At 35.8% G+C, this 13,949-nt stretch overlaps 1 protein-coding gene across 1 annotated transcript in view; it reads left to right on the forward strand.

Moving 5' to 3' along the window:
• The window catches only part of COPS3 (COP9 signalosome subunit 3), a 28,409-nt gene that overhangs the window by 7,366 nt on the left and 7,094 nt on the right, over positions 1 to 13,949 (forward strand). Inside the window, exons 5-9 of the mRNA XM_006908456.3 lie at positions 90 to 182; positions 1,474 to 1,653; positions 4,292 to 4,432; positions 5,991 to 6,164; positions 9,520 to 9,606. Of these exons, the coding sequence (XP_006908518.1) occupies positions 90 to 182; positions 1,474 to 1,653; positions 4,292 to 4,432; positions 5,991 to 6,164; positions 9,520 to 9,606 (675 nt within the window). The remainder of the gene's footprint in view (positions 1 to 89; positions 183 to 1,473; positions 1,654 to 4,291; positions 4,433 to 5,990; positions 6,165 to 9,519; positions 9,607 to 13,949) is intronic.

Genomic DNA, 13,949 nt, shown 5'->3' on the forward strand with positions numbered 1-13,949 from the left:
GTGTTATTTTTTATTTGTAAGTGACAACATAAGATCCAATGTGCTGCCATCTTTGAGAACTTATCTGAAAGAGATGTCATTTCTGACAGCCCCTGCGAGGAATTGGCATCCTTAAACAAGCCATAGACAAGATGCAGATGAATACAAACCAGCTGACCTCAATACATGCTGATCTCTGCCAGGTAAGCTGTCAAAGAGTGTGAGTCACACTGAGTTAGCGGTAGAATGTTGGTTGTCGGTTTGCTTGACATCAGATTAGATAAATATAGGCAATTTAGTGGAGACTGTAATATGTTCCAGAAGTTGAAACATAAAGGTATGTTTCTAGTAAGGGAATTTTCAGCAGGCTGCTGGATACAAACTGCAGAATGGTGCTCAGCTAGCAGGCTTGTGATGTGAGTAGAACAGATAGAATAATGCTTGTGATGTTAAAAAAAAATCCCAAGTCACTTTATTTTTAAGGAATCGTGGAACCTGAGAATAAACACAGATAACTTCTTACACCTTAAAATGTTATTTATTTATTGTACATGGTTCAAAATCCAGCAGGCAAAAGGGAGGGGTATATAATGAAGTCTCCCTACTACTCTAATCACTAGCCACATCTCTTCTCCCCAAAGGAAACCAGTGTTAGCAGTATATTTATCCTTCCAAAGATATTTTATGCACATACAAGCAAGCAAATATGTGGATATTTTCTCTTTCTCTCTCTCTCTCTTTTTTTTTTAACATAAATAGCAATCTCTACAAACTTTTATATACCTTGCTTTTTTCTACTTAATGTATCTTGGAGATGATTCCATATTAGTGCTTTATAGCTGCATTCCATAATATGAGTTTAACCAGTCCTTATAGGGTATTTAGATTGTTTCCTTAATGAATAACATGGTATGTAGATTATTTCAAGCACATGTTCTTGTTTTACATGAAGATGTGCTTTCTTTTAAAAAACTTTCGTGATTGAAGTATAACATACATCCAGTTAAATGCTCTAATATTAAATTTGTACCTATGTCTACTCCTGTGCTTCTATCACCCATATACGGAACGTTGCCTGTGCTTGCTTTATTGAGTTGCACAATTCCCTACGCTTACCTAAAGGATCCTGAAAGTGAAAAAGTATAATTGAAGAAAAAACTTCGATTTTTATTACACCATGCCGATCTATTTCTATTCTACTAGTTCAGCAAAGAGATTTAAAAGGACTTACTTGTTTGCACATCTCTAGGCGAGTTAAGTGATAGATGAGCTTTAATTCATCTATGGAGTATTTTATCTCATGGCTAGTTAGTCTTTTATAAAGAAATGCTATTTTATATGTTGACATTTAGATCATTATAATGTTATAATGAGTTATAAGTTGTAAGTAAAAATGTAAAACAAAATATCATTTTCTCATACTTTCTAGAATCTGTGAATTTGCTTCTGCTAACATACAATTAAAATGACGATGTAATATAAATTTTTTCACAGCTTTGTTTGCTGGCAAAATGCTTTAAGCCTGCCCTTCCGTATCTTGATGTGGACATGATGGATATCTGTAAAGAGAATGGAGCCTACGATGCAAAGCACTTTTTATGTTACTATTATTATGGAGGGATGATATACACTGGGCTGAAGAACTTTGAAAGAGCACTCTACTTTTATGAACAGGTAATCAATCCTCTCTCTCAATGCCCCCAAGGTTGTTTTGAATATTTACGATCAAAGAAGTGCATAGCTGGAGCAGATTGACCCCCAGCCTCTGAGTTGGGTCCTTTCAAAGACTGTTTCTCTATAATCATATAAATGGTGGTAATCTGTTCCTTACGTTGAAGGGCAGTAGCAGTTGGGGGAGGAGCACTAATGAGTGGGGTCTAATCTAGGCTTTGCCACTTATACCCTCTCTGTTTTGGGTTAAGTTCTGTACATCTCTTGACATTTATAGCTTCCTTTGCATATAAGGAAGAGATTGAACTGAATGATCATTTAAATGTCTTGTTCTAAAACCATGTGTGGTGGTAAGTTTTATTATTTTAATAAGTAAAACATTCTCGTGGTTCAAATTCAAAGAGTATTAAGTAGTACATAGTGAAAAAATCTCTCCCACTTTTGTCTGTGTCTTTGTAATGAGACATATTACACAATTTGATAGAATGTTCTGGAGGTTTACTCAGTCTGGAAAAGATACAATATTGGCTGATACTAGTGTTTTAAGATAAGTTTGTCAGCTATTCATAAGTTGGTATTTTATTCATAGCACATATAAGGTAATAAAGCATATTCTAAGCCTTCAAGGAGATCACAATTTAGTTGAAATGCTTACACATAAATACCTGTGTATACATCTGTGACTGAGCATTGTCTCAGTGAGTGGGGGTTGACAAGCACTGCCAATGGCACTTAGGGAAGGGTCACCAGAAAGTGCTGGTGTCATTAAAGGATTTGTCTAATCAGGTAAAATATTCAAGAGTACAGAGTCAAATTTTTCATTCAGAAAATTATAAACATACACTTCATAGCCACTGAATGCATTATTATTTTACAGCCCAATATAACTGATGATTCGCATACTGATCTAGAAATATGAAGATGATATGGGCATTTAAAAGGCAGGAAAATGTGTAATGTACTTAGAAAAATATTTCTATCATAAGTAGTTAAAATGTTAAAAACAAAACTTTTTTTTATATTTATGGATAGAAGCCTTTTACCTGAAAATATACTTATTCCCTGATTTTGCCCTAATGACAAGCATTGTCTAGTGTTAGTCTGCTTCATGCCACTATGTTTTAATAATATTCATGCAGTTGTAGATGGTATTAGTACTTTAACTTCAGAAGATGATACAGACTTTTTTTACTACTTTTAAAAGAAAATTCCCAAAGAAGAATGTGCTTACTGAAAAAAATTCAGTATAGCATTATATAAATAAAGCGAAAGCATCTTTATCTTTTTATCTTTATCTTATGCCACAGAATGACCTAGTTAGTTTCCTAGTCCTCAGTTGATGGAACTGTAAGTTGATTCTGATATTCCACTATAAAAGCAATGTTGCACTGGAGATTATTATACATGTATCCTCATGCACTTATGAGTGTTTTTGCAGAATAATCTCAAATGCCTTATAGGCTCAGTGGTTTGGGTTTTGATTTGTAACATTGGGCTAATTTGGGGATGATAGTTTTCAGTTCTTCTAAACCTTCATAAATCCAGGTGAAAAAAGTGAAAAGGCAGCCACAGAATGGGAAAAAAGTGAAAAGGCAGCCACAGAATGGGAAAATATATTTGCAGATCATATTTCTCACAAAGAACTTGCATCCAGAATATACAAAGACCTCTTACAACTCAGCAGTAAAAATACGAAAATTTAAAAATGGGCAATGGATTTGAACAGACATTTCTCCAAAGAAGATAAACAAATGGCTAATATGCACATGAAAAGATACTCATCATCATTAGTCATCAAGGAAATGCAAGTCAAACCCATAATGAGATACCAATTCACATACCCACTGGGATGGCTAAAATTAAAAAGAGTCAGCCAATAATAAGTGTTGCTGTGGATATGGAGAATTTGGAACCCTCATAATTGCCAGTGGGATTGTAAAATGGTACAGTCACTATGGAAAAGAGTTAGGATTTCCTCAAAATGTTAAACATAGAGGTACCATGTGACCCAGCAGTTCCACTCCTAGAAATATACTGAAGAGAAATGAAGACACATGTTCACACAAAAACATGTACACAGATGTTCATAGCATTATTATTAATAGTGGCCAAAGGTAGTGACAACCCAAATGCCCATCAACGGAATGAATGAACAAAATGTTGTACATCTATACAACAGAATACTATTGAGCTATAAAGTGGAATAAAGTACTGATAGAGTAGAACATGTTAAGTTAAAGAAGTCAGTCACAAAAGACCACATATTTATGATGCTATTTACATAAAATGTCCAGACTAGGCAAATCCGTAGAAACATAAAGTAAAATAATGGTTGCCTGGGGCTGGGGGGAGAGGAGGATGACTACTGATGGACATGGGATTTCTTTTGTGGGGGGATGAAAGTGTTCTGAAATTAGGTAGTAGCGATAGTTGTACAACATGGTGAACATACCAAAACCACTGAATCGTATATTTTAAAAGGATAAATTTCATAGTATGTGAATTGTATCTCAATAAAGATGTTTTTTAAAAAAAGAATAGGACTTTTAATGTAAATATTGTTTTTTAATTAAAGCATTATATATGGTTGATTCCTGCTACAATGTGCTATCTTCACACTAAATATTCTTCTCTTGCTCAGGCCATAACTACCCCTGCCATGGCGGTCAGTCATATCATGTTGGAATCATATAAAAAGTATATTCTAGTTTCTTTGATATTACTTGGAAAAGTACAACAGCTGCCAAAATACACATCTCAAATTGTGGGTAGATTCATTAAGGTGAGTTTTTAAAATAAAACTGACTTCTTAGGTGACATATTAAATCCATAGGAAATTGTAAAAATACATAGTTCTATAATTTTATAGTGATTTAGCTCTCCCAACAGCTTCAAATTAGCAGACATTTAAATGTTTGTTAGGAGTCTGGGAGTAGCAGTTCTGGCAGAATCTCTGACTCCATTCCATTCCAGTTCATACACCTTCTGTTCACCTGACTGAGACAGAATGTTCCTCAGGAATCTATTTTCAGACTTTTGCTCTGGGCATTTACAGCCATAGATGTTTAAGCTCCAATAAGGGTTGATTTTTTTTTTTTTAATTCTTCATTACTACTATATAGTGAAAATACTGAAAAAGCATTGCTGCTTTTATTGAACTCAATTTGCCCAGGTGTTGGAAAATCATACTAGAGCTCCCGTGTGAAGACTGCAAGTTCTGCTCACTGATCTTTTGTTTTCACTGACAACCCAGCTTTGGGACCACATCAAAAAATAACTATTTAAAAAAATTTTTTTGAAATACATGCTCGTGATTTTAAAAAACATTGAGCAATTCAAAAGATTGTGAGGCCACAATAATTTTAATAACAATTTTACCACGTTCTTGTACAAAACTCAAAATTACAAGATATTAATTTGTAAATATTCCTGATGAGAAGATTTTTATGTTTTGTTGAAGATAGCCAGTGTCCTTCATCTAAGAGCCCTATTGTGGTTCTCGGGCTTCTAGGCTGCCTAGTCACAGACTAGGGGTGGGGTAGGGGAGGGAAGGTGGCTAAGAGAGATCCCATGGAAAAGAGACAGGACAGGTTTAGGATAGCCATTCTCAGATCATTTTGGAGAACTCCCATGGTTCCTTCAGGTGGCCCTTGAGCTGGCCTGTTACAGAAGGAATGCTTTTATAAAATGGTGTCATTCACAAGCATTAGTAGTTTATTTATGAGATAGAAATGGTGAAAAGAACACAGACCTCAGAGTAGAGATACAGGTTTGAATCCAGTTTATACTTGTGCTTCTCATGAGCACTCCACATTTTTTTGGAGTTCTGCCTCAACTTCTTAATATTTAAAATAAAGGATAATGGTGTAAAATAAAGGATAATGGTTTAAAATAAAATGCCAAAGGCAGCTCAGGCTCTTAGTAGGCCCTCAGCCGTTAGTCCTGTTTTCCTCCTTATTAAAAGTATCAAATTGTCCTTTTGTATCTGGGGAGCTGTTTATGTGTGTGTCTGAGAGTGCAAGAGAGTTGAGAAAAATGGAAGTTCTGCCTTCTTGGTTCCCAATGTAACTTCAATAAAAAAAAAAAAGCCGTGCATGCCTTTGCTAAATGCAGTGCACTTTCACCTGCTATGCACTTATTTGCTCTGTTCTACACAGTTTTTTCGAAAATAAATTATGGTGAATTTCTCTCTTTGGTCTTAAAAATTAGGCATTTGTTGGGTAACAAAGGATATCGAATGTACTTACTCAAAATACAGTACCATGTTTTCTTTTACTTCCTATACAGATTTTATTCCTCTAATGGTAATCTGATTTTTTCCCTCACCTTCAAACCTTTAGCCTCTTAGCAATGCGTACCACGAGTTAGCACAAGTTTATTCAACCAATAATCCCTCAGAACTCCGCAACCTGGTACATAAGCACAGTGAAACTTTTACTCGTGATAACAACATGGGACTGGTGAAGCAATGCTTGTCCTCTCTTTATAAGAAGAATATTCAAAGGCTAACCAAGGTGAGGCAAGTACTACCCTCAACATTTCCTGACTCCCTGGGGCCTCCCCCTCATCTCTTTTCCCTCTCAGTACTGAGGAAGCAGATACAGGAATAAAGTGTGGCAGGATTTCCATACTAAGAAAGAATGATTGCAACCAATTTCTTAGAGTTTGATTTATACTTTTTGGTCTTTTTAGGGCTAGAACAGGGTATTTGAGAAGAGGGACAGGTGAAGAAGATGGGTAGGAGATAATGGCTACTTGGGAGGCAAGGAAAGGTAGCCTGAGAGAGGTAAACAGTTTCATGGGCAGATGGGGTGATGCTAACAATGCAGATTAAGTCCCTTGCGACCAGCCTTGGAACCTTTGAGGCTGTGTCTCTATTTGAACACAGTAGTACTCTGACGTTAATTACCGTTTAAGCCAGGGTTGAATGAGCTATGTGCAGTTGAACTGTAGAAAGTAAGCCAATTATATAATTTTTATTTTTAAAGTGAAGGTAATTTGATTTTTTTTTTTTTTTGATTATATAAAAGTATAAAAGAAAAATCCTATGTGAGCTAGGAAGGCATATACTGCAAGGAATAGGAGCAGCTGACTAGGAGCAGCTTAAACAAATGGAAGATTGTTTTTTTTCACTTGAGAAGTAGTCTGGTCAGCTACAGCAGTTCACAGCTGGTGAGAACATGGTAAAACTCTCCCTATGCATACCTTCTGCCCTATGTCAGCAGTGAGATGATGGGTGAAGGAACAGAGGAGCAAGAATAGGATGTGTCTATTGCTAGGTGACCTAGTAATGGGAGGGCTGCTGGGTTTCCAGTGGAGCATAGAAAAGAATGATGGATCTGACACTGGAGGGCCTGGAGTTTCTCCAGAGGGGGAAAGTGATGAGTAGAGGATAGTCATGGAGGCAGTAGACTATGCAAGAAGAGGAAGGAAGGTGGTCACTGAAAAAGAAAAGGAAACTCCTAAATATGCTAGAGAGGGTAACTATAGCTTCCTGACTAACAAAAGGAAATGTTAACTTTGTAAAATGTTAATTTGTGAGAGGAAAGTGAAGACTGAAAGAGAAGCAACTTAAGAAAGTAAAAAAGCAAATGTAACCTGTCAAGCAGAGAAAAACTAACTTGACCACAGGCAAAAAAGGATCTATGGGACTCAAGGTAACAAGCTGCCTTATTCTCCCCATAAAATTTTCTGTTTGGTCCAGGTGCCAACAGAAGCATTCTCATTTCCTGTCTCACCATCAAGAGAGCCATTAAAAAAGAGCTGCACCCTGTTTGTTACTAGTACTTGAGGATTAGATAAAAAGATCAAAATATTACCAAGGTTAAAAGATGGTGTATTTCAGGAAAATGTTAAATTTCAAAATGACAAAGTTAAAGAATTAGAACTTACATAATCTAATAAGTAAGCATCACTGCAAAAATCATCAGTCAACTATCTTGTGAAGTAGTCAACCACAGTTTCTCACTAAGAATAAGTTGATAGTTTATCCTTTGAGAAGTCTGTATAGCAAAGTACAGTTTTCTGATTTGGATCAGGTAAATCTAGAACATGATTTTGACCATATGAACAGGAAAGACCTTGAGGTGGTCAGTCCAGGGCTGGAGCACTGGCTGGGTCTTGCATGTGCTGACTCATGGTTAATTAGGGTCCACTGAGCTAATAAGCACTGCCCTGGGGACATAGGAGAGGAACAGCATGGCTACTGGTGGCCAGAGACAGTGTCATTAAAGTCTGTCTTTAGTCAGAAGGTTAAATCTTTGATAGTTGCTGTTATACTTTTTGACATCATATCCATATGTAATAATAGAAGGGGTAAAAAAAATCAAAGGATTTTCTAGACAGATTAGTCTCTTATTCAGAAGTCAGAAAATCAAAAGCTTTTCAAGAAGTCTCAACAAGACTGTGTCAGTGCTGATAACAAGAACTGTGTCCCATAGTATTGCTGCCTGGAAGGCACGTAGGGTCATGGAGGCTAAATCCCTTACTCCATGTTAACATTTTCGTGGACATTTTTCTAGATTCCTCTTGTTTCTGTCTCTTTTCTATGTGCGTATGTAGACATTCCCAATTAAATGTAATTTGGGTCATATTCTATATGCTATTTTGTACTCTGCTCTTTTTGTTCAATATGTCTTAAACCTCTTTTCCAGCAACATAACCCTGTATTACAAATACCCTACCTGGTAGTTTGTTGTATAGATAATTCATAATTTATTCAACCAGTCCTCTACTGATGGACATTCAGGTCGCAGTTTCTGTTTATTTTGAAATAGGACAAATGATACTTTTATATGTACTTAGAAATGTCCACTTTTTAGTTCTCCTTTATGTTAAACTACTAGATACTTCTTAAAATTAACAATAATTTTATTTTCTTGGGTATTGCTCTCTGAACTAAACTATATGTAGATTTTTTTTTGGTAATTAGTTTATCGAGAATTTTCAAAATCAGAGTTTTAACGTGCCCTGCTCTGAAAATGCCATTGTTGTAAATATTGCCAGCTTTTCTCAAAAAAATAAAATAGAAGAGCTCTTTTAATTTGTTGCTGAAAGAGACATTTTCATTAAGTTCCAAGCAGAGAAATGGTAAACACCAGTTTCCTTCTAACTCTCCATTTGTTTATACATTTTAGCTTCGAATTTTGAAGGGTGAATGTGATAGTTCCATTTTTCTTTTATTTAATTGATAATACATTTATACTACAAAATTCAAAAGATACGAAAAACTCCATTTAGTTCATATACCCCAGCCACCATTTTTCTTTACCCAGAGGCAACCCAGTGTTACCAGTTTCTTGAGTATCATTCTAGAGATTGTCTGTGCACATATAAGGTCACACATACGTGTGTGTGTGCATTCATACATATGCATGCATTCTTTTTTACATAGATATTAGCATGCCATATACACTGTTATGCATCTTTCTCTTTTATATTTAGTGATGTACATATCTTGAATTCTTTTTCAGTTCGTAAAAGGTCCTCACTTTTTAATTTTTTTTACAACTGTATAGTAGTACATTTATATAATTGTAGTGTGCTATATACTTAACCATCCTCTGTTGATAGACATTTAGGTGGTTCCAATCTTTTGCTATCGCATACAATGCTATAGTTAATAACCTTGCATATATGTCATTTCAGACATAGGAAAGTATGTGTAGGATACATTTCTAGAAGCCATTACTCCTCTAGAAAAGTAATGACTAAAACCACTGGGTTCATCAATTTTGAGTCATCTTCACAACAAAAAAGTATTTTGTACAATAATGGAAAGCAAATTTTCAATGATTTAGTAGAACTCTACACATTTAATAAAATTTCTTGGTTGTTTTTACCTGTGATTAATTCTGTTTTGAATTTCAGACCTTTTTAACACTATCATTACAAGATATGGCAAGTCGTGTGCAGTTATCTGGACCTCAGGAAGCAGAAAAATATGTCCTACACATGGTAAGTGTGTTTTCATTTTTAAGAAGTTTATTAGTGGATTTTTGTCTTTGTAAAAGTAACAGGTGTTTGTTATGGAAAACATGAGAAAGGAAGACAGGAGAGACATCCACAGTCAACCCCTGTGGACATTTTGCTTTATTACCTTATGATCTATGGGGTTTTCCAGTCATGTGTACTCATATGATTTACACAATATAAATAAGGAGCACAAATATAAATACAAATAAGCACAAATAGGGCACACCATGATTTACACCATGATTTACATGGTGTGCTCCTTATTTATATTTTCATTGTCAAGAGTTTTTGTAAACATTTAAAACACTTGAGATACTTCAGTTATTTAAAGAGGCTTAAAGCAATGCTACTTGGCATGCTGGTCCATGATAAGGTCATGAACTTGTGCCCTTATCATTATGTAGGTCAGGATGCTGTTACCATCACCAACAAAGTCTTGTTCAGCTAGGCAGTGCACTTAGTGATGTCATTGATTGCAGTCTGACTTGAGCCCCTTCTACACTCAGGGTAGTGTTGATGTAAAGGATGCTAAAGCAGGCACCCATGTGCTCAGGACCCTGCTTCAGAAATCAGATATTACCAGTATATACCTGACACCCATGTTTATCACTTCCTAGTTGCATCTCCCACTCCCCTGTATTTGGATAAGCATCATTTAGTTGACTACATGGTAAACCAACCAAGTTGAGATTCTAATCTGCCTACCTATTCAGTTATATAAGTACATGGCTCTGCTCTGATCCACCAGAACAAACCTATGTACTCAGCTCAAGTCAGGCAAATCTTCTTATGTGTAGAAAGTCAACATTCTACATTTTTCTGCTAGTGATATCCCCTGTGATTTCAGAAGCACTGCCATATTAGGATTAGGAGTAATAAAATTATTTTCCATTGTGATAATGGAGTATTTTATTTCCATAGTTTAATTTACAAATGTTTTGAGGTTTTTTCCCTTCAAGATAACCCTCAAAACACACACATGCATCCCCCAAACAGACAAAACCTTTATGACTTAACTAACCTTGGAGTGCATGCTAAGAGCATCTTGCTAACCCTACACGGGTAACAGGGAATGAGTAAGCTAGAGTCTCCCTAGGACTCACTCTTTAGTGGCGGGTAAGAAGAGATACATGAGTGGTCATGACACCAGCCAGGACACTCGAGCTAGCAAAATGCTTTGAGGGGTCAAAGAAGAGGGGGATGGATTTTGAACACTGCATGACCAACCCAGACAAAACCTAACAGGCTCTGGATTATCTGGAGGTGTTTTGTCTGCAAGGGGCATTTGGCATTGTCTGAAGACATCTTTGGTTGTCACAGCTAGGGGTACTACTTGCATCCAGAAGGCAGAGGTCAGAGATGCTTTTAAACATCTTAAAATTTAAAGGAGAGCCCACACAACAAAGAATTATCTGGCCCAATATGTCAGTACTGCCAAGCTTGAAAAATTCTGCCCTAGAGTGTAAGACCCATGAAAGTAGGATTTTTTTTAAGACTTTTTTTAGAGCACTTTGAGGTTCACAGCAAAATGGAGGGGAAGGAACAGAGATTTCCCATTTATCCTATGCCCTCTGCACATACATAGCTTCCCCCATTATCAACATTCCTCACCAGAGTGGTACATTTGTTATAATCGATGAACCCATGGGGAAACATCATTATTACTCAAAGTCCATAGTTTACCTTAGGATTCACTCTTGGTGTTGTACATTCTCTGAATTTGGACAAATGTATAATGATATGTATCCATCATTATGGTCTCATATACAGTATTTTCACTGCCCTGAATATCCTCTGTGCTCTGCCTCTTCATCCCACCCCTGGCAACCACTGATCTTTTTACTGTCTCCATAGTTTTGCCTTTTGCAGAATGTCATATAGTTGGAATCACACAGCATGCAGCCTTTTCAGTTTGGCTTCTTTTATTTAGTAATCTGCATTTAAGGTTCCTCAGTGTCTTTTCATGGCTCGATAGTTCATTTCTTTTTAGCAATGACTAATATTCCATTGTCTGTATATAGCACAATTTATCTATTCACCTACTGAAGGACATCTTGATTGCTTCCAAACTTTGGCGATTTTGAACAAAGCTGCTATAAACATCCTTGTGCAGGTTTTTGTGTGAACATAAGTTTGCAGCTCCCTTGGCTAAATACCAGGGAGTGTGATTGATTGCTGGATCATATGGTAAGAATATGTTTAGTTTTGTAAGAAACTGCCAAACTGTCTTCCAAAGTGGCTGTGTACCATTGTGCATTCCCACAGTAAATGAGAGGTCCTGTTGTTCCACATCCTCACCAGTACTTGTTGTCATTGGCTGGCTTTTGGCCATTCTAATAGGTGTGTAGTGTTATCTCATTTTATTTTGCATTTCCTTGACAACATATGTAGAGCATCCTTTCATATGCTTGTTTGCCACCTGTAGATCTTCGGTAAAGTGTATGTTTGGGTCTTTGGCCCATTTTTTAATATTTGGTTTTTTTATTGAGTTTTAAGAGTTCTTTATACATTTTGGTTAACAGCCTTTATCAGATGTGTCTTGAAAATATCTTCTCTCAATCTATGGCTTCTCATTCTCTTGACATTTTCTTTCACAGAGCAGAAGTTGTTAATTTTAATGAAGTCCAGCTCATTTTTCTCATGGATCATGCCTTTGGTGTTGTACTCAAAAGTTATCACCATACTCAAGATCATCTAAATTTTCCCTTATGATATCTTCTAGGACTTTTTCATTTTACATTTAGGTCTGTGATCCATTTGAGGTATTTTTGTGAAAGGTATAATGTCTTTGTTTAGATTCATTTTTTTTCATGTGAATGTACATTTGTTCCAGAACCATTTGTTGAAAAGACTGTCTTTGCTTCATTGTACGGCCTTTGCTCCTTTGTCAAAGATCTATTGACTATATTTATGTGGATCTATTTCTAGGCTCCCAAGTCTGTTCCATTGATCTATTTGTCCTTTTTTTTTTTTTTTTTGGTCAGTACCACACTGTCTTGATTACTGTAGCTTTATAACAAGTCTTAAAGTCAGTATCAGTCTTTCAACTTTTTTCTTCTCTTTTAATATTGTGTTGGCTTTTCTGTCTTTTGTCTCTCCAGATAAACTTTAGAATTAGTTTGTCAACATCCATAAAATAACTTGTTGGGATTTTGACTGATACTGTGTTAATTCTATAGATTAAGTTGGGAAGAGCTGACATCTTGATATTATTGAGTCTACCTATTCATGAACATGAAATACCTCTCAATTTATTTAGTTTCTTTCATGAGACTTGTAGTTTTCTCGATACATCTTGTACATATTTTGTTGGATTTATTCCTGAGTATTTCATTGGGTCGGGGGGGCGGGGAATGTTACATGTAAATGGTATTGTTCTTAATTTCAAATTCCACTTGCTGGTATATTGGAAAGCAATTGACTTTTGTATATTAACTATGTATTCTGCCAACCTTGCTATAATTGCTTATTAGTTTCAGGAGTTTTTTCGTTGTTGATACTTCCAGATTTTCTACATAGATGATCATGTCACTTGTGAACAAAGACAGTTTTATTTCTCCTTTCACAATCTATATACCTTTTATTTCGTTATTATATTAGCTAGAACTTCCAGTGCAATGCTGAAAAGGAGTGGTGTGGTGGGATATCCTTGCCTTGTTGCTGATCTTTATGGGGAGGCTTCAAGTTTCTCTCTATTAACTATGATGTTAGCTGAAGATTTTTTGTAGATATTTTTATCATGAATGGGTATTGGATTTTATGAAATACTTTTTCTGTTATCTGTTGATATGATCATAATCTGTTCAGCCTGCTGATGTGATGAATTACCTTGATTTTCTGAATGTTCAAACTTGCACACCTGGGATAAATCCCACTTGGTTTTGTTGTATATATCTCCCCACTCCCTTATTCATTCATTCATTCATTCATTCATTCATTTCTTTATTTAATTATTTAATTTTTTGTGGTGACATTGGTTAACGAAATCCAATAAGTTTCAGCTGTACACTTTAACAGTAAGAAATATATATTTACATTGTATGTAAATATACTTAGAATTCTTCCTGTCACCACATACTTGACTCCCTTTACCCCATCTACCTCCCTCCACCCCCTACCTCTGGTAACCACTAGTCTATAGTCCATGTCCATGAGTCTCTGTTTCTTTGTCCTGTTCATTTGTTGCTTTTAGGTTTTTATCCACATATAAGTGATATCATGTGATTTTCAACTTTTTCTGTCTGGCTTATTTCGTTTAGCATGATTATGTCCAGGTCCATCCATGTTGTAACAAATGGCAATATTTTATCTCTTCTTATGGCTGA

Source organism: Pteropus alecto, unplaced genomic scaffold (genome assembly GCF_000325575.1).
Source record: "Pteropus alecto unplaced genomic scaffold, ASM32557v1 scaffold52, whole genome shotgun sequence".
NCBI classification, from domain to species: domain Eukaryota; kingdom Metazoa; phylum Chordata; class Mammalia; order Chiroptera; family Pteropodidae; genus Pteropus; species Pteropus alecto.